General features: G+C 37.6%; 1 protein-coding gene across 1 annotated transcript in view; it reads left to right on the top strand.

Annotated features, from left to right (window-relative positions):
- EFCAB5 (EF-hand calcium binding domain 5) overlaps positions 1 to 25,942 on the top strand; it is a 125,947-nt gene that overhangs the window by 17,606 nt on the left and 82,399 nt on the right. The window contains exons 3-5 of the mRNA XM_078066365.1: positions 6,844 to 7,000; positions 9,524 to 9,572; positions 13,277 to 13,347. Of these exons, the coding sequence (XP_077922491.1) occupies positions 6,844 to 7,000; positions 9,524 to 9,572; positions 13,277 to 13,347 (277 nt within the window). The remainder of the gene's footprint in view (positions 1 to 6,843; positions 7,001 to 9,523; positions 9,573 to 13,276; positions 13,348 to 25,942) is intronic.

Here is a 25,942-nt window from a genome sequence, read left to right as displayed (position 1 = left end):
ATCTGTTCTATCTGGCCCTCATTCCAGGCTCTCTTCAATAAATGTCACTTACTGAGATCACAATGTTCTCCATGTTTTTAGGCCCAATGGAAGTTTGCAATCCTCATCTTACTTGGCCTCTTACCAGTATTCAATGATGTTGACCATTTCCTCCTTGAGATACTCTTTCCTTTCCCTTCCATGTTATTATTCTTTACTTGTTTTCCTTCTACCTCTTTTTAGTCCTTCTCAGCATCCTGTGCTGGCTCATTCTCTGCCATCTGATCTTCAAATAGTAAGATTCCTTAAGTCGTGGTTCTCCAGTCACTCCAAAATCATCCTTGAGCGCTGTCATTCCAACACATGACTTCAGTTACCATCTATACCTTCATGCTCTTAGATTTATATCTCTAGTCCAAATGCCTTTTTTGAGCTTCATACCAGTATGTGTAACTATTTATTCAGTATCTGTATATTGGATATTTCACAAGCACTTCAGTTTCAAGTCATTGTCTTTCTTGGTTTTGCATCAAGATTTTCAAGCCCAAACCCAAGGGATGAATCTTGACACTTTCTGCTTCCTCACTATGCACTTTTCATCAGTTCTGTTGATTTTACCTCCTCTCAAATTTGCTCATTTCTGACGTTCCCTGCTGTTTTCACCCTAGTCTAAGCTACTATCAGGTCTCACCTGTACTATTGCAACAGTCTCCTAATTAGTATGTTTCCATTCACTCTTGACTTCTCGCAGTCTATTCATTACTTGTAACTGAAGTGATTTTTTAAAAAGGTTAATCTTCTGCCCATTTCTTAACTGGATTTTTTATTTTTTTGGGTGTTGAGTTTGATAAGTTCTTTATAGATTTTGGATACTAGCCCTTTATCCAATATGTCATTTGCAAATATCTTCTCCCATTCTGTAGGTTGTCTTTTGGTTTTGTTGATTGTTCCCTTTGCTGTGCAGAAGATTTTATCTTGATGAAGTCCCAATAGTTCATTTTTGCTTTTGTTTCTCTTGCCCCCAGAGACATGTCTAGTAAGAAGTTGCATCAGCTGAGGTCACAGAGGTTGCTGCCTGCGTTCTCCTCAAGGATTTTGATGGATTCCTTTCTCACATTTAGGTCGTTCATCCATTTTGAATTTATTTTTTTTGTGTGTGGTGTAAGGAAGTGGTCCAGTTTCATTCTTCTGCATGTGGCTGTCCAATTTTCCCAACACCATTTGTTGAAGACACTTTTTTTCCATTGTATATTCTTTCCTGCTTTGTCAAAGATTAGTTGACCATAGAGTTGAAGGTCCATTTCTGGGTTCTTTACTCTGTTCCATTGATCTATGTGTCTGTTTTTGTGCCAGTACCATACTGTCTTGATGATTAAAGCTTTGTAATAGAACTTGAAGTCCAGAATTGTGATGCCTCCAGCTTGGTTTTCTTTTCCAACATTCCTTTGGTTATTTGGGGTCTTTTCTGGTTCCATACAAATTTTAGGATTGTGTGTCCAGCTCTGTGAAAATGCTGGTGTTATTTTGATAGGGATTGCACTGAATGTGTAGATTGCTTTGGCTAGTATAGACATTTTAACAATATTTGTTCTTCCAATCCATGAGCATGGAATGTTTTTCCATTTCTTTGTGTCTTCTTCAATTTCTTTAATAAGTGTTCTATAGTTTTCAGAGTAGAGATCTTTTTACCTCTTTGGCTAGGTTTATTCCTAGGTATCTTATGGTTTGGGTGCACTTGTAAATGGGATCAATTCCTTGATTTCTCTTTCTGCTGCTTCATTATTGGTGTACAGAAATGCAACGGACTTCTGTGCATTGATTTTATATCCTGTGACTTTGCTGAATTCCTGTATCAGTTCTAGCAATTTTTTGGTGGGTTTTTCGGGTTTTCTATATAGAGTATAAAAAAAAAAGTTAATCTTACCGTGTTTTTCCCAAATGTGGAACCTTTCAATGGTCTCCATTTAGTCTTAGGATAAAGACTAAAATCCCTAACTAGGCCTATAAGACTTTCCTTGTATGACCTACCTGGTCCCTAACTTACTTGGCTGCTGCCTCTTTTCTTCTCACATTCTATACTCCAAGCACATAGGATTACTTTCAGTTCTTCAAACATATTATGCTTCTTTCCATATCAGGGTCTTGTATGTCATTCCCTCTGTATCATTCTTCTCCTTCCTCTTCATTTTATACTACCAGTCCTTTCCAGTTTAGCTCACATACCACTTCACTGTGAAATTGTTCTCTTATATGCTCTCTCATTGCATCATGTATTTCTCCTTTACTGTATTGATCACAATTGTAATGGTTGTTTCCCCTGCTATAATGTAAGCAGGAACTGTTGGTCATATTCATCTTCACTTCTCTGGTATCTAATGTTGCATTGTGTAAGTAATGCTCACTAAGTATTTGTTAAATGAATTAACTTATTCTAATCCTGTTTTTGTTTTCATGATGAAAGTTTTCTTGTGTGTGTGTGTTTTGCTTTTTTGTTTTTGTCTTTAGATACATATGATTATTATAATGTATGTCTTAATTTGGGGTGATTTTGAAATCTCTGGAATTAATTATCAGTATTTAATGGGGAAGCTATGATAAATGTTTTTCATCATTTTATAAAATTCTAAATAGGTCTAATCTGTTCAAATATCATTGATTAACCAGTAACTTACATTTTTCTTAAGCTATTACATCTTTCATCAGGAACCTCATTTCATAATAAGATATCTGTTGAATATACAAAATACTAGAATTAAGTAAGTATAATAATTAAGTAGACACATGTCATATATGCATTTTTATAGGAATACTCATGACAGAAATAATATGGACATCCTCCTGGAATGGCAAGAAGTCCAGTTTAGCTTTTTGAAACTAAGATCACCAGAACTTAAAAACAAACAAAAACTGAATTTATTAACTTGCCAGGCAAGACAATATACAGCCATGAAGAATTCACTGACTAGTTTGCAGAGGGGGAAAATTCAGGAGTTTTAAAAAGTGTTAGGGAGATTTATAATGTTTATACTTATAAAAACTGAAAACTATCACACTGTATAGGACAGAATGAGTCCATATGTTTGTATATGATTGATTAAAACAAGTCCCGTTGTTCAACAGACCAAAAAGAGTCTTCAATTAGGTCCAGTTAATGGTATACTGGGGTCACTCAAAGTTTATGGTCAGTTCTCACATAAGCTGGTTAAAACTGATTTTGATGAAATACAACATTCAGTTTTAATATAATAAAGGCAAATGCTGTTATGAGAGGAAGATATTCCTTGTACTGCTTGAATGAATGAATAGAATTTGGATTGTCATAACTAGGATAGGGAATATTTTTACTTCTATTTTTGGGGGGGAGAAGGGGTAGAGGAAGAGGAAGAGAGAATCTTAAGCAGGCTCCATGCCCAGCATGGAGCCCAACATGGGGCTTGATCTCACGACCCTGAGATCATGACCTAAGCCAAAATCAAGAGTTGGACGCTTAACCAACTGAGCCACCCAAGTGCTCCTACTTCTATTTTGTAACCAGTTAGATTTATACTGTGTTTTTCTTTAAAACACCTCAAAAACACTTATTAAGATGGGGAAAGTTTTCTTATTTAGCTTTTGCTACATAACAAAATGCCTCAAAACTTGGTGGCCTAAATCAATAATAATTTATTTGCTCATGATTTTGTAGATTGATAACTTTGGGCTGAGCTTATGGCTCATCTCTGCTCCACATGGTATCAATTGGACTCACTCATACATTGCAGTAAGATGTTGGCTGTTTACAAAAATAATGGAGGTAACTGGATCATCATCCCGCAGGCCCATTTCCAAGGTGGTGGTGGAAGGGCTTCTAAGTTCAATAAAAAAGGGCTAGCCCCAATGTTCAAACATTTTTCTTTTTCTTTTCTTTTTTTTTCCAGTTTTGTTGTGATATAATTGATAACATTTTTCAACTTTCTGCTTGCATCATGTTTGCTAATGGCCCATTAGCCAAAGCAAGTCACTTGGCCACAGTCAGACACAAAGGATGCAGAAATAGATTCTATCTCTTAATGGGAGAAGCTGCAAAATCACATTGCCTACAAATGGACATATGCACAGGAATGGAAAGAATTTGTGACCATTTTTGCATTTTACCACATTTTAAATGTGGATTTATACTTAGAATCTGTTTGTAGTTTATGTCTACCCTACATTATGCAAAGTTAAGGGTTTTGCATGCTATAAAGTTCTGTTGATTGATGTACATATATATCCTCATGAGATAATGCAGACCACAGAAGAGAAATTTTATTCATTCCCTGAATAATCAATTTAAAATCCATTTGGATTATATTTGGAGTCTCATGTACAGTGGCTCTGAAATACAAACGAGGTTTTGTTTCTTTATTAATAAGAGGGAGGAAGTGATGTCTGAGCAGATGTGGAGGATCTAGTGAAACACAGAGAGGGAGAAAAGTATTTTAGGCAGATGGAAACATGACAGAAACCAGTTTTATTCATCCATTTTTTTGTATTTCAGTGATTGGTACACATGAGAATTTGGAGATACCCAGTACTTACTATGCAATATTATTTACTTTTCTTGTTCTGCATTGGACCCTAAGCTTTATAATGGCAGCATCCATAGCAGGTGCCCAAGAAATGTTTGCATAACAAATGAATAAGTGACTGACTTAGTGAGTAAGTGAGTGTTTGAATGAATAATGAGAAAAGCCTAGAGGAAAGATACAAAGAATAGAAAGTCATGTAAGAATGAAGATAGAGGGTGCCTGGATGGCTGAGTCGGTTAAGCAGTCTGCCTTTGGCTCAGGTTGTGATCCCAGAGTCCTGGGATCTAGCCCACATTGGGCTCCCTGCTCGGCAGGGGGGTGGGGGTGGGTGTCTGCTTCTCCCTCTACCCCTCCCCCTTGCTTGTGATCTCTGTCTCTCTCTCTCAGGTCTTGTGATCTCTGTCTCTCTCTCTCACTCTCTCTCTCAGGTAAATAAATAAAATCTTTAAAAAAGAAGAATGAAGATAGGAACTGGGGAGAATGCTGTATAGAGAGAGGAAAAAAGGGAAAGAAGGAGAGGAGGAGATAGGTAAAGCAACAGAGGTAGGAAGAGTGGTGGAAGGACCAGAGAGCCAGCAGAGAAGGGACTGGCGGAACTGAGATCAGTGGTGGAGGTTTGGCTGCTTCGCATTTGCATCAGAGAAACTTAGCACTTCCTTTAAAATCCTAATTAATCTTCCAGCAGCTCAGAAACAGGTCCTTCTGTACTATTAAGCCACTTGCCTATTTTTATTTTCAAGCTTCAAAGTTTATTTTTGAAGGCCTATTTACCTCGAGAATTTTGAAGGCCTTATATGGGCATAATAAAGAAATGACAGATTTTGACTGATTCTTTTGGATTATTAGAGGTATCCAATTTGCTAGTCCTACCTGAAAAGTCTTTTGCATTTCTAAATCTGTCAGATCACCTTAGTTTTTTTCTTTGAAAGATGAAGACCTGCTTCAAACAAATTGTATTTGAAACCAGCAGCTATTTTGATTATTCTAAGTCATTTTGGTGTTTCAATCAAAACCAGTTCAGAGGTTTTGAAGTCCTAATAGGGATGATGAATATGGGAACAATTAAAATCATGATACTTTCTCCATTCCCAACGCGGGAGATGTAGCTCTATCTGAATATACGGATAACTATTATGCTTAGAGGCTGTCAAAGTGTTTGACTCTAGATATTTAAAGGAAATACATATTCCTAGACAGAAATCAGAAGTTTGATCTGAGGCATCAGAATTACCTAAAATGCTGGTTATAAATGCAGCTTCTAGGCTTCCACTCTAGACTTGGAATTAGAATCTTTCCAGATGATTTCTGTGTCCAGAGAACAGAGAGCCCACCACTATAAGACTTTAGTGCATTCGGCTTTGCTTTTAGGTCTATGTGGCAGCTTTTAGGTTTATTTTTAGTACTTCTTACGTATGGTATTTTGTTGGGTAAAATAAGGCCCACCTCTATAAAAAGTCAAATAATACTAGATGACAGCCTATGATTTAGCCAAATTCAGTAAGTGCTTGGGGGAGGAAGGGTCACTTCAGGCCTAAATCAAGAAAGATCTCATGGGGGGAGCCTGGGTGGCTCAGTTGGTTTAGAGTCTGCCCTCGGCCCAGGTCATGATCTCAGGGTCCTGGGATCGAACCTTGAATTAGGCTCTGTGCTCAGCAGGGAGTCTGCTTGTCCCTATCCCTCTCACTCTGTGCTCTCTCTCTCTCTCTCAAATAAATAAATAAAATCTTAAAAAAAAAAAAAAAGGAAGATCTCATGGCGTAAAGACAGGAACAAAGTTTATTTTTATTTTTATTTTTATTTTTAAGATTTATTTATTCATTTGAGAGAGAGAAAGGGAGAGAGCACAAGCAGGAGGGGAAGAGGTGAGGGAGAGAGAATCTTAAGCAGACTCCGCACTGATCATGGAGCTACACGCAGGCCCAATCTCATGACCCTGAGATTACCACCTGAGCTGAAATCAAGAGTTAGAGGCTTAAACGACTGAGCCAACCAGGCGCCTCTTTTATTTATTTATTTATTATTTTAAAAAATATTTTATTTCTTTATTTGAGAGAGAGAGAGAACACAAGCAGGGGAAGCAGCAGGCAGAGGGAGAGGGAGAAGCAGGGAAAGCCAGATGTGGGGCTCGATCATGACCTGAACCGAAGGCGGCCACTTAGCTGACTGAGCTATCCAGGCACCCCTTATTTATTTTTTTTAAAGATAGAAACAAAGTTTAAATAAGGCTCTGAATTATTCTTTTCTGCCATTTGAACAATCTGAATGAAATTCAATGGTCTTAACTCAATATGTCTTTTATTTCAACGTCCTTTAGAATAAGCAAGATGAAGGAGAGTATTAAACAGAAACGAGAACAAAGACAATGCATAACAGAAGTCAAAGTCCAGGTGGCCAATACACGGAAGCAGGCTCTGCAGGAGCAGTTCAGTGAATGGATTCTAGACCCCAAAGGAATGATTCCCCTGGTAGTGGTAAGAAAGGTGGATATTGTGAAGGGTAGGTGGGGTGGGTGATAAGAGGATGATTGCTGCAATATTGAGTGGAGTGCTAGAAATCTACCTCTAAATTTTCAGTCTTGCTGAGGTAAGCTGATTCCTGACCTGTCTGGTCCATGAGAGTCAATTTCTTCAATTTTCTATTAAGCATTTAAAAAAACAAAAGATTCTAGCTAAATTTCTAAAATATTGACTCTGGCTGAGGTTCCCAAACTCTTTGTTATGGATAGACATAGATTTCATTTGTTTCTTTGTTTGTTTTTTTGTATGTGGGTGACTAATTACTTCTGTAAACTAAGAACATGTGTCTTTTAGCATCAGAAAACAACTGTACTCTAACAGTTAAACATTTTCTCTTAGGTGTATATAGATGTGAGAACATTTATTGGTTAGATACAATGCGAAGCATATTTTCAATTCAAAGTGAATTATTAAAAATAGACCAAGGAAGACAAGCCACAGACTGGGAGAAAATACTTGCAAAAGAGATACCTGATAAAGGACTATTATCCAAAATATACAAAGAACTCCTAAAATTCAACAATAAGAAAATGAACAAATTATTTTAAAAATGGGCAGGGGTACCTGGGTGGCTCAGTTGGTTAAGTGTCTGCCTTCAGCTCAGGTCAGGATCCCAGAGTCCTGGGATGGAGCCCCCACATCGGGCTCCCTGTCTCCCTCTCCCTCTGCAGCTCCCCCTGATTGTGTGCTTTCTTTCTCTCTCTCTGTCAAATAAATAAATAAAATCTTTTTAAAAAATGGGCAAAAGACCTGAACACTTCACCAAAGACATACAGATGGCAAATAAGCATATGAAAATATTCTCCACACTTGTCATCAAGGAAATGCAAATTAAAACAATGAGATACCAGTACACACCTATCAGAATTGTCAAAATCTGGAACCTTGACAACACCAAATGCTGACAAAGATACACAGCAACTGTTGGAAATTGTTGGTGATAACGCAAAATGGTACAACCACTTTGAAAGACAGTTTACAGTTTCTTATAAAACCAAACATACTCTTACTATATGATCCAGCTATCATGCTTATTGGTATTTACCAAAAGGAGTTGGAAACTTATGTCCACACAAAAATCTGCACGTGGATGTTTATAGCAGCTTTATTCATAATTGCCAAAACTTGGAAACAACCAAGATTTCCCTCAGTGGTTGAATGTATAAATAAAGTGTGGTACATCTAAACAATGGAATATTATTCAGCACTAAAAAGAAATGAGCTTAAAAATAATAATAAACTAAAAATAAAAATAAATGAGCTATCAAGCCATGAAAAGACATGGAAGAATTTTAAATGTGTATTGTTAAGTGAAAAGGGCCAATCTGAAAAAGCTACATACTGTATGATTCCAACTTGATGACATTCTGGAAAAAATTATGGAGACAGCAAAAAGATCAGGGTTTCTAGGAGTGAAGACAGAAGGAGGGATGAATAGGCAGAGCACAGAGGATTTTTAGTGTGATGAAACAATTCTGTATAATACAATAATGATGGATACATGTCATGATACGTTTGCCAAAACCCATAAAATGTACAACATCAAGAGTGATTCCTAATGTAAACTATAGACTTTGGATGATGATGTTTCATGGAGGTTCATTGATTGTAACAAATGTACCACTGTGGTAGGGAATGTTGATAGTGGGGAAGCTGTGTATGTGGTGGGGAGGACAGGGAGTATATGGAAACTCTCTGTACTTTGTGCTCAGTTTTTCTGTGAACCTAAAACTGTTCTAAAAAATCAAGTCTATCTTTTTTTTTTTTTTTAAAGATTTTATTTATTTATTTGAGAGAGAGAGAATGAGAGACAGAGAGCATGAGAAGGAGGAGGGTCAGAGGGAGAAGCAGACTCCCTGCCGAGCAGGGAGCCCGATGCGGGACTCGATCCCGGGGCTCCAGGATCATGACCTGAGCCGAAGGCAGTCGCTTAACCAACTGAGCCACCCAGGCGCCCCAAGTCTATCTTTTTTAAAGTAAGCTCTATGCCCAGTGTGGGGCTTGCACTCACGTTGGAGATCAAGAGTCACAAGCTCTACCAACTGAGCTAGCCAGAGGTCCGTCAAATCTATTTTTTAAAAATGGACCAAGAAGAACTCAGAAGTTTTGTTTTTTAGTAATTGAAGGACAAGGAATTATAGAGGATTCTTTGGATTGCCAAGCTGGTTGCCAAAGATGCCCAGTGTCTGAAGGTTGCTAGAAATGTCCTTGGAGAGGACAAAATAGGATCACTCTCAGCATCCTACTTCTCACACAGAACATTCTCAATGGGAATCATTGAGGATATGTATGAAAAAACATTTGATATACCTTGAAGTAGTCTATGAACTAAATGTTAATTATTAATAATTTCAGTCCCTGGTTTAGAAGGATTACTCAAGACTTAAACAGAAAGACTCTCTAGATGGCTTTTAGTCTAAAACACTAAATATATGGCAATTGAGATGTAATGCATGGTCTGTTTTCTTTGATTTGCAGATTCAGAATGTTCTTCATGAATTTTTTCAAAATCCAGATCTCCATCTTGGTAAACCTGCCTATTCCTGTAGTATTTCTATTTTTCCCTCTTTTATAAGGGTGGAGGGGGGTGAGGGGACAGATGATGGATTAAGATGAAGAGTCAATATTGAGATATATGTTATTCAAAGTTCTTATACATGTACTTTGGTTCTTTTGCCCTTTCCAGATGGAGAATGTAGAAAAACAGAAAAGCAATCAGTGATTTTTGATCCTTTTAGTCGAGTGCTCCATTTTATTATAAATACTCTGTATTATCCCTTTATCATCCCATCAAGTTCCTAGAAAATCATTACTTACTTACATACACAGAATTTTTTAAAAAAAGGTATTATGTCCTAACTGTGATATAAAGGAAAAATACAAGAAAAGACCTAAGAAAATTATATGGACTGTATTTCAATATATAAATGTTTGGTTATAACTTCACTAGAAGACATAATGTATCAGACATTTGTACTTATAATGAATGTTTAGACATAAGAAAAGTAAAATTATATCCAGTCGACCATTTTCTTTGTATTTGACATTTTGAAGTAAGGGCAAAATGAATGATTTGTATATATACATAGAATCCCCATAAAGAGGAGAGCTACAAATGCAGACTGATGCAGGTGTGTTGTATTGGAGTTCAGACACAAATTATGACATTATCTCCCATTAAATAATTTTCTGAAATGGTGGACAACTCTTGGTAAAGTTTCAGAAGGAAGCAAAGTATAATCCACTCTCAAATTTTCATAGTAGTTACAGTCTTGGAAAATTTAACAATAAAAAATATACTGTGTTTATATGTAAAATAGTTTCTAGACTCAAATTTATTCTAAGCAGATTTTTCCCCTATTTGAATATCTATTTATTTGAGAGAGAGAAAGAGAGAGAGCAAGAACAGGGGGAGGGCCAGAGGAAGAAGGAGAGAATCCTCAAGCAGACTCCCCACTGAGCATAGGGCTCCATCCTAGGACCCCGAGATCACCTGAGCAAAATCAAGTCATCTGCTCAACCAACTGAGCCACCCATGTGCCTCAAGAATTGCAGGATTTCTGACCCTACCCCTACTCGCCATCACTGTACCAACAAAAACAAACTACAAATTTCCACCATGCTCACTGGGGGTAGAGGGAGACAGTACTACAACTATAGAGAACCACAGATTTTGATGCTTTTATTTTCATAATTGTTTCCTCATATGAGATTAAGCAAAAATTCTGACTTGTAGGGGCATCTGGCTGGCTCAGTTGGAAGAGCATGTGACTCTTGATCTTGGCATTGTGAGCTGGAGCCCCACATTGAGTGTACAGATTACTAAAAGAAATAAACTTAAAAAAAATTCTGACTTGTAGAATAAAGCACTAGAGTTTAGTTCCTTAGGTAGACATAATTTATATCCAAATGATTTTTTTCAATTGGTTTTTGACCACTATTACATTGATAACAATAGATTGAAATCTAGTCTCATTTTAAAAAATAAAATATGCTTCCCATCTTCCTGATCACTTGTCCCCAAACATGATTTGGGCCTTGCTGACAACCCTTTCTCCCACATGTTCACAGCCTATCCAAAATCTAGAATTCTTCATGGTTAGCACAACCTCAACTCCTCTTTCAGAAAATCTTTGCGATAACTTCTTTTATTTATTTACTTTTTGATGAAGGTACAGAAGGAGTGAGTGAAGAGAGCTCTATTTGAGATTGTGGTAAAATTAGAGAAATTCCAGACCATTCTAGTTGACTGATTTTTTTGTCCTCTCACCTCCTATACTACCTCAGATTTCCTGTACCATTCATTCATTCATTCATGCAATATTTATTAAGCTCTCACCTAGTTCCAGATACTGTGATGGGGTAGAGGATGGGAAGAGGACTATGGCATCTTTCCTCTCCTTAAGTTCCTCAAAGTCCAGTCAGGGGACAGACACATACACTTAATAACAGCTATTACCATTAGAAACCAGTGTGGCTTGCATAATCTTCTAGAGCTTGGGGGGAGGTCTGGGATGAGGATAACAGCATCTAATGCATAAGTTTATACTAAAGTTTGTATGATCTTCTTATGACAGTAACTGATATCTCATAAAAAGCAGTTACAAAAATCAAGAGTGACTAAAGAATCTTTTATATACCAGCCCATGATAGGCAGGAGGATTTGGGGTTAGAAGCAGGAGAGGAATCCAGTGCTTTCCTCATGAACTTTTACACAGTTTGTGTTTGTTTTTTGTTATGGTCAATAAAGATTACATAATTGTCATATCAAAAGGAGGTTTAAAAAAAATCTTTATTCGAACTAACTGCCATATTTACCACTAGTGATCACTCTATTATTCATGAAACTCTTTTTTTCTTGGCTTTTGTGATATCATTCTTTCTTGATTTTTCATCTATCACCGATCACCTCTTAGCATTTTGTTTCTTGGTTCTTATTTGTACCTTAAATGTTGTTTTCAGAGTTTTCTTTTTGGCTCTATTATCATTTTACACATTATACACCCTACCCAGGTTATTATTTAAACCCATGACTTGGGGCGCCTGGGTGGCTCAGTTGTTAAGCGTCTGCCTTCAGCTCAGGTCATGATCCCAGGGTCCTGGGATCGAGCCCCGCATCGGGCTCCCTGCTTGGCGGGAAGCCTGAGTCTCCCTCTCCCACCCCTGCTGCTTGTGTTCCTTCTCTCGCTTTGTCTCTCTCTGTCAAATAAATAAATAAAATTTTTTAAAAAATAAATAAATAAATAAACCCATGACTTGAGCTGATGACTCATTTATATATCTATATTCCCATCCCAAACCTTCCCCCTGAGCTCCATGTCCAATATGAAAAGATCTACAAGGTGAGTGATGAAGTGAAAAAAGGAAGTTGCAGATCAATATGATCATATGTATGTGTAGAAAAACAAAAGCTGTCGTTAAGCGTCTGCCTTCGGCTCAGTTCATGATCCCAGGGTCCTGGGATCAAGCCCCGCATCAGGCTCCCTGCTCCACAGGAAGCCTGCTTCTCCCTGTCCCACTCCCCATGCTTGTGTTCCCTCTCTTGCTGTGTGTCTCTCTCTCTGTCAAATAAATAAATAAAATCTTAAAAAAAAAAAAAGATGTATGTTATAAACAAAAATACCTAGAAAGGTTGCTGGAAGGGTGGCAACAAAGGGTTGATGGTGGTTCTTTCTGGGGTGGCGGGGGAAGGGGGAGTGAGAATGCTGGTGGGGGGCAGGGGAAAAGGGAGATATTCAAGTTTTGCTGCTTATGTTTTTGTACTATTTGAATCATTTACTAAAAGAACATATTTGTATATTATTTATTTAATTTAAGAAGCATTAAAGACAAAATATTTAAAAAGAAGGTTTGTAGAAGTGTTGTGTTTTAGGACCTGCTTCTGTAAATGCTAGCATAACCCAACACAGTTGTTTTCGTAGTCTTTTTTATACTATTGATGTGCATATTTGTTTTTGCTTTATCTCAGGCTGGTCGTTAAAAATGTAGACACATTTATTTCAGTGTTTGGGTTGCTTGGTTAAATAAAAGCCAGGAAAAGCAATAATTTTGTAGTAATTGGAATGTTACCCAACTATATATCATTTGCTTTATTGTAAATATTGATGGATATTAAGATAGACATTAATTAAGAAATAATTTTACGTTCTTCTAAAGTGCTATAAAATGAATATGAAATATGAATGTATTACAACCAAACTAACTAGCAAATACCTTTTATTCCATAATTAGAAGCATGTTGCAAACAATTGGATATTGCTGACTCAATGGAACCAAGATTGAACAAAATGGAATTTACAGAGGTAAGAAGTTACATTATTCATTATTTGAATCAAATTATTTTGCATGGATGTCACACACACATTAACTTAGAATTAAATTAAAGCATACTAACTTATTTCTATTCTAAGATAAATATTATGTTATTTCATTTTAACTTCTCTGAAGTTAGGGTACATCTTATAATCAAAGGAATTTTACAATTTCTTTCAGTTAGTGGTACTCATGATGTGAAAGTGAGAAAAACTTCCACTCACACCTTCAGTTAAGATCAAGAAAAAGCAGCTTCTTTTCCCACTGCATTTTAGATAAAGAAATCTGAAAGTTATAAAACATTTCTTACAGGCCAGGCATTGTCCTAAGCTATCCATATATTAAGTCAGGTAACGCTCTCAGCAATCCTTATTCCTGCTTTTATAGATGAAGACACTTAAGGTGCAAAATGGTTAAGTAACTTGCACAAGGCCTCATAATTAGTGAAGCTGGGCAAATTTGTACTCAGGCAGTTTGGTTTCAAAGTCTACATAATATTTCATCTGAGAAAGTATGGGATTACTTTTGTCTTGGGATTGTATTAGGATAAGTAAAAGGAGCAATTTAATGGTACCAGAGTCATAAGTCTTTTATAGGTTGCTTTTATATTTGTTCATGTCTTTCCTCTAATTTCCCTTCTTTAACTCTGGGTCCCAGAGTCAAGGTAACTTTTTCCTTCTCTCCTACACCTTTGCTCAGTTGTAGGTGATGGCCATGGACTGTATGCAATTTCAAAGTTCTGTGTGAAGGATTCTGGAATCCTTAAAATCATTATCATAGAGATAAAAATTTGGCAATCCTGTCTGTTATATTCTGTGGTTTCTTAGATTCTGTATTTGTCTACTTGGCATCCATTAGTCATGGGGCCAAACTAATGGCCAAAGGGTATCTATTGTCAAATTATGCTTTTAATTGTATTGTTTTATTCTCCCATCATCAATGTATGAGAGCTTTCAAAGTACCATATTCTCACCAACATTGGGCATTATTGAATACAAGAAACAAGGGCACCTGGGTGGCTCAGTCAGTTGAGCTTCGGACTCTTGGTTTCAGCTCAGGTCGTGATCTGCTGGTTGTGGGATCCAGTGCCACTTTGGGCCTTGCCCTCAGTGCAGACGGAATCTGCTTCAGATTCTTTCTCCCTCTCCCTCCCCTTCTGTTCCTCCCTGCCCGCTCTCTCTCTAATGAATAAATAAAATCTTTAAAAAAAGAGAAACGTCTGCAATTTGAATGTATTCTGTTTTTTAACTTTCATCTTTTTGATTACTAGTAAGGTTAAACTTTTCCTATGTAACTTTAAAATTTCTTAAATCCATACTCTTCTACCTTATGATTGGTGGATTTTGGTAATTGGAAAAAAACGTGCTATATGCACTTTATAAGCAAAGCACCTAATATAAAGTGACAAAAAAGATGAAATTAAGGTAGGGCGCCTGGGTGGCTCAGTCGTTAAGCGTCTGCCTTCGGCTCAGGTCGTGATCCCAGGGTCCTGGGATCGAGCCCCACATCGGGCTCCCTGCACGGCGGGGAAGCCTGCTTCTCTCTCTCCTACTCCCCCTGCTTGTGTTCCCTCTCTCGCTATGTCTCTCTCTGTCAAATAAATAAATAAAATCTTTAAAAAAAAAAAAAAGATGAAATTAAGGTAATTGATCAAATAATGAAAATAAGCAATCAAACAAACAAAACTGCAGATTTCAATATTAAGAATCATGTAATGGAACACTTGGGCTACACGCTCTGTGGGGAGTCTGCTTGAGATTCTCTCTCTCCTTCTGCCCATCCTCCTTCTCTGAAAATGAATAAATCTTAAAATAAATAAATGAATAAATAAAATAAAATCACCAAAAATTTCTTACCCAGAAACAACCATTGTCACCCTTAGGTAAACATTATGTAAAACAGTTTTAATAAATAAATAAAAACTTTTAATAAAAAACCCTAGTTTTATATACTGTCTTAATAGATAGATGGGTATATAGCAATGTAGATGATCATAAATTCTGTTATAAAATTTTATTAATTAAAATAAAAAATATTTGTACTTGATTCCAACAGTAGAAAGAGAATCTGAAATAAAAAATAAGAGAATTATTAAAATTGAACCTAACTTCACGAAAGTCATTCTAAAATCACTCTAAGACCCTATGATGAAGATTCATTATTATTATTATTAAAGTCCATTCATTATTTTTTTTAGAGAGGGGGTATGGGGTAGAGGCAGAGGGAGAGGGAGAGAGAATCTTAAGCAGGCTCCATGCCCAGCGTGAAGCCTGATACGGGGCTTGATCTCACAATCCTGAGATCATGACCTGAGGTGAAATCAAGAGTCAGATGCTTAGCGGCACCTGGGTGTCTCAGTTGTTGAGTGTCTGCCTTTAGCTCAGGTCATGATCTCAGGGTCCTGGGATCAAGCCCCGCATCGGGCTCCCTGCTCAGCCGGAAGCCTGCTTCTCCCTCTCCCACTCCCCCTGCTTGTGTTCCCTCTCTTGCTGTGTCCCTCTCTGTCAAATAAATAAATAAAATCTTAAAAAAAAAAAAGTCAGACGCTTAACCAACTGAGTCACTCAGGAGCTTCTCCATTCACTACTTTTTGATCACATTTTTCAATTATAACAACTGACGTCCTACTATAAAAAATGAAGGTATTTAGTATTTCCTCATCTTATTTTTTTCCTTGTTATATTTCCCAATTTTAATTATTTTATAATTTTTATTTTATGCAGATTTACACTATTCACTTTCTTTTCTGTAATTACAATTCCCATAGTTGATTAATCTTGGACTAATCTTTAAATGGATTTGAGGTGCAGTTGCTATTCTTTTTTTTAAATTATTTTTATTTTGGGGGGGATGTCTGGGTAGCTCAGTTGGTTAAGCATTTGCCTTCAGCTCAGATCATGATCCCAGCGTCCTGGGATCGAGTCCTGCATTGGGCTCCTTGCTCAGTAGGAAGCCTGCTTCTCCCTCTGCCTCTCCCCCTTCTTGTGCATGCTCTCTGTCTCTCTCTGACAAATAAATAAAATCTTTTAAAAAAATCTTTAAAAAATCAAATTATTTTTATTTTTTCAAAGACTTTTATTTATTTGAGAGAGAGAGAGGGAGAGAGTGGGGGGAGGAACAGAAGGAGAGGGACAAGCAGACTCTGCACACTGAGGGCAGAGCCAGAGGCAGGGCTCCATCCCATGACCCTGAGATCATGACCTGAGCCGAAATCAAGAGTTGGACACTTAACGAACTGAGCTACCCAGGTGCCCCATCCTTTTTTTTTTAATTGAAGTATAATTATACAATGTTATATTAGTTTCAGGTATATAATAAAATAATTCAACAATTCTATACTTTTCTCAGTGCTCATCAAGATAAGTGTACTCTTAATCCCCTTTATCTATTTCACCCATCCCCCTCACCCACCTCCCTTCTGGCAACTACCAGTTTGTCCTCTGTATTTAAGAGTCTGGGTTTTTTTTGTTTCCTGTTTTCTTTGTTCATTTGTTTTGTTTCTCAAATTCTACATATGAGTGAAATCATATGGTGTTTGTCTTTAAATGACTTATTTCACTTAGCATTATATTCTCTAGGTCCATCCATGTTATTGCAAATGGCAAGATTTCTTTCTTTTTTATGGCTGAATAATATTCCTGTGTGTGTGTGTGTGTGTGTGTGTGTGTGTGTGTGTGTGTGTATACCACATCTTCTTTATCCATTCATCTACTGATGGACACCTAGGTTGCTTCCTTATCTTGGGCATTGTGAATAGTGCTGCAATAAACATAGGGGTGCATTTATCTTTTCAAGTTAGTATTTTCATTTTCTTTGGGTAAATACCCAGCAGTGAAATTACTGGATCATATGGTAATTCTATTTTTTATCTTTTAAGGAACCTTCATACTGGTTTCCACAATGGCTGCACCAATTTACATTCCCACCACCAGCAGTGCACGGTGGTTCCTTTTTCTCCATATCTTTGCCAACATTTGTTATTTCTTGTATTTTTGGTTTTAGCCATTCTGACAGGTGTGAGGTGACATCTCGTTCTGGTTTTAATTTGCATTTCCCCAATGATTAGTGACATTGAGTATCTTTCCATGTATCTGTTGGCCATCTGTATGTTTTCTTTGGAAAAATGTCTGTTCAGGGGCTCCTCCCATTTTTTAGTTGGATTCTTTTTTGGTATTGAGTTATATAAGTTCTTTATATATTTTGGGTATTAACTCCTTATCAGATATATCATTTGCAAATATCTTCTCCCATTCAGTAGGTTGCCTTTTTGTTTTGTTGGTGGTTTTCTTCACTATGTAAAAGCTAGAACAAATAATCCAAAAATTTGTATGGAACCAGAAAAGACCCCAAATAGCCAAAGCAATTTTGAGAAAGAAGAACAAAGCTGTAGGTATCACAATTCCAGGTTTCAGGGTATACTCAAAGCTGTAGTAATCAAAACAGTATGGTACTGGCACAAAAATAGATATATAGATCAATAGAACAGTATGGAGAGTCCAGAAATAAACCCACAATTGTATGGTCAATTAATCTTTGATAAAGGAGGCAAGAATATACAATGGGGAAAATGTAGACTCTTTAACAGATGGTATTGGAAAAACTAGACAGCTACACTTTCTTACACCATACACAAAATAAACTCAAAATGGATTAAAGAACTAAAGGTGGGACCTGAACCATAAGTCTTGTGAAGGAAAACATAAGCAGTAATTTCTCTGACATTGGCTGTAGAAACATTTTTCTAGATATGTCTCCTCAAGCAAAATTAAACTATTAGGACTACACTAAAATAAAAAGCACTTCCTGTCCTTTTACAATGGCTTTGCTATTCCTGAGTTATTTATTTTGATTCATCTCTTAATCGGCTAAATTTATTACAAAGTAGTTTTTTTTTTTTTTCAGGAAGGTCACATGGGTATTATATTTTCTGAGTTCTTTTGTGTTGAAAATGTCTCTGTATTGCCTCTAAAATTATACCGTGGATGGGTATAGTGTAATTAGGTCACATTTTCTTTTCTTTTCACCTCAAAACTATATAGACATTGCTTAATTGTTTTCTGGTATTGAATGTTGTGAAGTCTGATGTCAGCTTTACTTTTCTTCTCCCTTCATTTATTTTAATTAATTCAACAAATATATACATATACACACGTACATGTATTCATACACACAAATCCTACACAAATACATATATATCCATATATGATATGTGTGCATATGTGTGTGTGTGTAGATCCACACAATTAAAATGAGGAAATGGGTAAGGGTCATGTATATCCAATGATACTTGATACAAATTCATTAGCATTCTACATAATACCTTTGTGAGTGTGTGTGTGTGTGTATACACACACTATTTTGTTTTAATGGGTGGTTTGAGCTATTAATATTAGTTTTCCTGACATTTCCCAACATCGCTTCCTGAAACATAAACAACCCATATTCAGGTATTTTCATTATAGAGAAGAGCTGTAACATCAACAGAAACCAAGGAAACATTTCTTGCATAGAAATATTTATTGAAAATATTTAATTATCTGATCAACAAATCTTTGACCATATCATATGACATAGAAGAAGTGTTTGGAACACTTTTTTTTTTTTTTTTAAGATTTTATTTACTTATTTGACAGAGAGAGAGACAGTGAGAGAGGGAACACAAGCAGGGGGAGTGGGAGAGGGAGAAACAGACAATCTTTTTGTGGAGTATAACTTCTCTCACTTTTCATCTGTTTTATTCTAGTAAATGAAGACCCAAAATAACTATTTTTAGAAGAATATTTTATATTCTTTATAATATAGTATAGAAGAATATTTATGTCTAGTCTCTTAGTTACTAAGTATATACTGAATACTGAATATTCATTTACTCTCTGGTAGGAGAGGTGTCAAAATTAGAAGTTGTATTTCTTACCCTCAAGGACCAAATAATGCATTGTTGTATGGGAGTGTGCCTGTGAGTATATGCAGGTGTGTATGTGTGTGTGAGTGTGTGTGTGTGAGTGTGAGTGTGTGTGTGTGCGTGTGTGTGTGTACGAGCATGCAGGCATACACATACTGGATGGAACCAAGGTAGGATCCAGGGAATAGAAGGGTCAAAATATAAGCGAATTAAGGACACACACCACAACAAGACAATTACAAAGCAACAAACAGGTGCAAAACATTCCCATTATTATATTCATCACTGCCAGGGGAGGCATAGTAAAAGAAAAATGAGACTTCAGTGGGGCAGGTTTCATGTGGGAAACTCATCTGGTGGTTACGAGGTTTAAATTTCTTCCACCTGCCATACCCATAGCTCCTTACTTTGAAAGGAACCTTTAAACATTTATATATTGACAGGAATAATTTAAGATGTAGAATGTACTGGTTTATTTGGGATTTTTGTTTTGTAAGTTATTTAGACACAAAAGAAATATGTTTGGGGAGAGTGTCAATCTTGTTTTAAATTCTCAGAACACTCTAGTTTCCAAAAGACAACTCATTCCAGGAGGCAAAACTTAGCATTTGTGTCATTTTATTTTATTTTTTTAAAGATTTTTATTTATTTATTTGAGAGAGGGTGAGAATGAGAGAGATCACAGAGGGAGAGGGAGAAGCAGACTCGCCACTGAGCAGGGAGCCCGATGTGGGGCTCGATCCCAGGACGCTGAGATCATGACCTGAGCGGAAGGCAGACGCTTAAACAACTGAGCCACCCAGGTGCCCCCATTTGTGTCATTTTAACACTGGTGTTGAGTTTTCTATGTAGATATTGTATGCAAGTTTGAAAAGGAACTGAAATCTTAAGTCTTAGATTTCACTGGGTTCCCATTACTGGGTTCAGGCCAGAAGTAAGCAGGTGCTGATAGGTTTATCCTTCCTGAAGTTTCCAGATTTCGACCTTACAGAGGATCCACCCTTTCAATTGACTATCTGATTAGTTGATTTGTTTATCAACAGAAGAAAACCACCATTACTGTGGTTACAGAGAACTTAGTTAACTTTTTTAGATAGGAAATTTCTTTTTTAATTTCCTGGACTTTTTGAGTTCTACAAATTCCATTTGTTTTCATAAGGAATTTTCTAATAATTTGCTTCCAGAGAAGTCTGAGGGGTAAGGGTCTCTAAATTTTTCTTGGTACATCTCAAAGCAAAAGTTACTTGGAGTTGTTAAAATGCCCATAATTTTTTAAATGACAGTCCCACAAATGGCTATATGTCCCTCTCAAAAAAAACATCTGTAGGTTGTTTGGAACTTGGAACCCATTTTCCAAATAGAAGCAATATTTTATATAGTCACTGGGGTCTGTGGTTTATTTTATTTTTTTAAAGTAAGCTCCAGGCGGGGAGCCTGCTTCTGCCTCTCTCTCTCTCTCTCATAAATAAATAAAATCTTTTAAAAAAATGAATAAAGTAAGCTCCACGTCCATCGTGGAGCCCAATGCAGGGCTTGAACTCACAATCCTGAGATCAAGACCTGAGCTGAGATCAAGACCTGAGCTGAGATCAACAGTTGGACACTTAACTGACTGAGCACCCAGGCACCCCTGGGGTCTGTGGTTTGAATGAGCCTGAAATGGAATTCTTAATATGAGTGACTATTTCTGTGGGGGAAGTGCTATCTGAAGAAGGCATCACCATGCACTATCAGGGAAAGGAATTTTCTTATCTCTAAACCATTAGTGATAACTACATACAAGACTTTTAGTATGGCAAGAGTTCAGGGAGTGAAGGGTAAAGATGGCCTCAGGTAGAGGAGGACTCCCAAAGACTCCAGAGTGAGGAACTGAGGGAGGCTGATCTCTCATCACAGCAGACCCTTTTTCCCTACCTCTGGGGGCTCCAGATATTGACATACTTCTGTTTTTATTGATAGTATCAGCTGGCTCTGGCCTGGGTTATATTCCTCCCCTGGTGTAATTTCAAAGTTAGTTCCCCAAACTCTTGCCTCCAAAGTAATAACAAAGTATAGTTTTCTCAAACAGAGTGAAGTCTTTATTTATTTATTAAAGATTTTATTAGTTATTTGATAGAGAGAGCACAAGTAGGCAGAGTGGCAGGCAAAGGGAGAGGGAGAAGCAGGCTTCCCGCAGAGCAGGGAGCCGGAACCGGGGCTCGATCCTAGGACCCCAGGATCATGACCTGAGCCGAAGTTCAGGTCACGCTTATCGGTTCTGCTCACTCTAAGCACCAGAATCCTGACTCAAATTGTCATTTGTGTTCATCATCATTCCCAGTTATCTATAACAGACACATTCTTTATCGTGTGATTCTACAAATACAACAAGTGGATTGAGAATGGATGAATGCATACCATAGAATAAGAACTCTATACCATTTGTCCCATGTGTGGTTGTCCAATGGAATGGTAACGGAAAGATGCCTCACACATGGTTAAAGGCTGTAAAGTTTCATTTATGGCAAATGATTTTGATATTTACAGAGACAGTCTGTTATACAAAGCAGGATACAACACAGCATGCTTCCAAACAGAGGTTCCCCAAAGTTTTCCATAGGAATTAGACCTGTGATCCATTGGCATGGATCAATGGTTTAGATTTTCAAACCATCCTGGTTTTCCCGGACCTGAGGGGTTTCTTAGAACATGGGATTCTCAGTGCTAAAACTAGGGAAGTCCCAGGCAAACCGAGGCAGTTGGCCACCCTCATTGAGGAGTTTGCTTTGCTTTGATCTAATCTCCCACCTGATCATGGTGAAGACTCAGGCCATACATCTACCTGCTCACCAGGGGCAAGTGAAAACAATCTAACACCTTCTTGTTTACTGTGGGACTGGGTAAAATGAGGGTCAGTTTCCCAAGAGCATCCTTCAGCAGGCCTGGGCTTCAAGCGGTCTGAGGTCTGCACCTGAATTATATAATGGGCTTAAAAATAATTATATGCAGGGGCACCTGGGTGGCTCAGTTGGTTAAGTGTCTGCCTTTGGCTCAGGTCATGATCCCAGGATCCTGGGATCGAGTCCCGCATCAGGCTCCCTGCTCTGCCAGGAGTCTGCTTCTCCCTCTCCCTTTGCTGTGCTCTCTGTCTCTGTCTCTCTCTGTCAAATAAATAATAAAAAAAAAAAGAATAATTATATGCAAAAACTAGAAATACTATTCACTGGGATTCAGATATTAACTTTGGATTCTGTGACACTAAGGAACTGGTGCAGGAGTAAATAAGGGCCGTGTCTCTGCCTGAATTCTCTTCTCTGGGACTTAGTCCGTTCTTGCTCCCAGTGGTCTGCTTTGAGAGAGTCACTTTCTCATGCTCAGTTATTTTATACCAGTATGTCTGAGGCCTTCAAACTAACGTGGCTCAACGTTTAAATTTTAAATTGAGAGGCTTCATCAAATTACTCAAAGACTGTGTCTTTCCTGTAACGTATTCTGCTAAATCCAGGCTGTGCATTTCCCCCAAAATGGTATGTATCTGAGTGGCTCTCTATTCTGTTATTTGTAATTTGTATTTTGTAATTTTTGCTGTTTTCTGCTTATTTTGTTTTTTCATGTGCTTTGAGCTATGGCAGGGAAGGACAGAAGAAGGAAGAGTGATGACTTTAGTGGAGGTATAAGTAGGAGCAGCAATATGCTCTGAAAACTGCCTGAGGAAACCTTGGGGCGAAATGAGGGAATTTTAAACCAGGGAAAGGGGATGGTCTATGGTAAACTATCTTCCAAGGTATGTGTCTTCGTAGGTGGTCTTCAACCGTAAGAAATACATAAAGGAGTTTACTGATCATCAATTCCTTATTGTTTGTATCAGTCTGGTAGGGCTACCATAACAAAGCCTTCGGTGACTTAAACATCAGGAATTTAATTTCTCACAGCTGTGGAGACTAGAAGTCCAAGACAAGGTATTGGCAGGGTTGGTTTCTTCTGAGGACCTCTCTCCTTGGCTTATAGGTAGTCATCTTTTCCCCATGCTTTCACATGGTCTTCCTCTGTTCATGTCTGTGTCCAAATTTCCCCTTCTTATTAGGACACTGGTCATATTAGTTAATGACCCACCCTAATGATCTCATTTTAATTTAATTACCTCTTTAAAGATCCTATCTCAGGGGCGCCTGGGTGGCTCAGTTAAGCGTCTGCCCTCAGCTCAAGTCATAATCTCGGGGTCCTGGGATTGAGCCCCAAGTCAGGCTCCCTGCTCAGCGGGGAGTCTGCTTCTCCCTCTGCCCCTCCCCCTGCTCATGCACACACTCTCTTTCTCTCAAATAAATGAATAAAATTGAAAAAAATAAAAAACAAAGATCCTATCCCAAAATACAGTCACATTCTGGGGTACTAGGGGTTAGGCCTTCAACGTATGAACTTTGTGGGGGGACACAACCTAAGCCAGAACATTGCCTAAGCTACCTCACCACTAGGGGGAAAATGGTGTGTTTCCGTCTGTCACTTTTATTATTACCGGATATTGAATAAGGCCTTTGTTCAATTCATTTGTTAAGCAAATGATTCTGATTTTTAAAAATCAAAAGAGTTAAAGTATATTTTTGCTTTGTTGAGTATATAATTAGCATTAATTGTTTTTAAAAGTTCCCTGAGACTGGAAATCTAATTTTCTGTCCAAATGCTATATGAACACACCACTTCTTCAATGATAGATAGCCAGTATAATCTGTGTATTCCAATATTCTATAGTCTTTGCAGGCATTTCTGAAAATGTTATTTACTACCAGGACTTACAAATACAGTTTGGAAGTTAATGCCTAAAATAGTTAATTTCCAAATATATTTTTCTTTCTATTGCTTTTATATCACCCACTTCATCAACTCTCCAGTATGTCTACAACTAAATAAATGTGAATCCCAATGGCCCAGAGCTGTAGAATTTAACAGTAAATACCAACCTTTTAAGTGTGACATTTACTACATTCTCAGTATTTTGGTTTTCGAGTCAGAAAGGAACAGCCCAGAATTCATCATAATGGGACCCAGCACATGGAGATAACTTGATTAAGTACAATTCAAATGTTTAGCAGTTCACAGAGCTACCAAATGGAAGGATATTCGTAGTTCATTATATTCTTAAATTAATCTAAGTAATCATTTCAGGATTGGTGGATATTAATTGATTTATTCCATGGGAGGATAGGAAAACACAAAGGCCATGTGTTTTCACTTTCTGTTTTTACAAGAGACACCTGCAAACTTCTGTAACTGTTCTATTTGGAATTTGATTTGTAGTTAGTTGGCAACTGGTAGTCTTTATGTCATATAGCCCACGCTTGTGTGTATAGGAACACACTCATTCAGAAAACCCATGGGCTCTAAATCCAGAATGTTGAAGTGTCTCTTGGAGAAACAGTTAAACTAATCCTTGGTTTAATAGGATTCCACAACCAGAAAACTCAAATGGCCTTGAGGTCAATTCCCAAAAGCTTAATTTATACATTAAGGATTGAACAACAGGATCTTAGGATTCTGGAATAATTAAGAACTGTTGTCCCATATCATCTATTTCAATGATTCTCAACCTTTAGTGAACATAAGAATAACCCAGAGGGCTTATGCATTTATTCATTTATTGACTCCAGAGTGGACTTTTTATTTCAAGTTACCATGTGTAAAGGTTGGAGGAAAAAGACCGAAGTCTGTCTGTCCCCTTGGCTGGGGCCCACTTGAATTTCCATACATGGTTTCCACAACCACATGCTAATGTCACAAGAGTTCTGAGTGTTGGAATATAAGGAAAGAATAACAGTGGAAATGTGTTGGGGTCTGTTTTTTAAGAGGGGAAAAGAAAGATGATTTCCCTTCTCCAAGAATCCTGGAGGCAACTGGTCTGGTCATGTGACATCTACTCGTATTTTTTCTGTTCTGACTCTGCACATTTGTGACTGGAAGGAGCCTGGTTAAGAGCTAGAAGTGTATTTTACTTTCAGAGGGCTTTTAAAAACACAGTTTCTGGGTCCCACTCCAGAGTTTCTGATTTAGTAGGTCTGGAGTAGGGCCCCCAAATTTACATTTCTTTCCTTTTTTTTTTTTTTAAGAAAAAATGTTTCTTTCTTTCTTTTTTTTTTTTTTTTTTAGATTTTATTTATTTATTTGACAGAGAGATAGAGAGCACAAGTAGGCAGAGAGGCAGGCAGAGGGAGAGGGAGAAGCAGGCTCTCCGCTGAGCAGGGAGCCCGACGCGGGGCTTGATCCCGGGACCCTGGGATCATGACCTGAGCCGAAGGCAGCCGCTTAACCCACTGAGCCACCCAGGTGCCCCTGTTTATTTCTTTATATACATTTTGCTTTAATAGCCACCCAAAAGACTGGGTTCTTTCTTTTTTTTTTTTTTAAGTTTTTATTTTGGGGCACCTGGGTGGCTCAATCCGTTAAGCGTCCAACTCTTGATTTCAGTTCAGGTCATGATCTCAGGGTCTTGAGATTGAGCCCCACATCAGGCTCCATCCTGGGGGTGGAACCTGCTTGAGATTTTCTCTCTCTCCCTCTCCATCTGCCCCTCCCCTGCCTTCTCTCTCTCTCAAAAAAAATTTTTTTTATTTTATTTCCAGTTAGTTAACATACAGTGTGATATTAGTTTCAGGTATACAGTATAGTAATTCAACACTTCCATACATCACCTTGTGCTCATCACAACAAGTGCC

This window comes from Halichoerus grypus, chromosome 2 (assembly GCF_964656455.1).
Source record: "Halichoerus grypus chromosome 2, mHalGry1.hap1.1, whole genome shotgun sequence".
Lineage (NCBI taxonomy): Eukaryota > Metazoa > Chordata > Mammalia > Carnivora > Phocidae > Halichoerus > Halichoerus grypus.
Note: the sequence above shows the minus strand (reverse complement) of the source record. Positions and strands in the feature narration are given on the sequence as shown.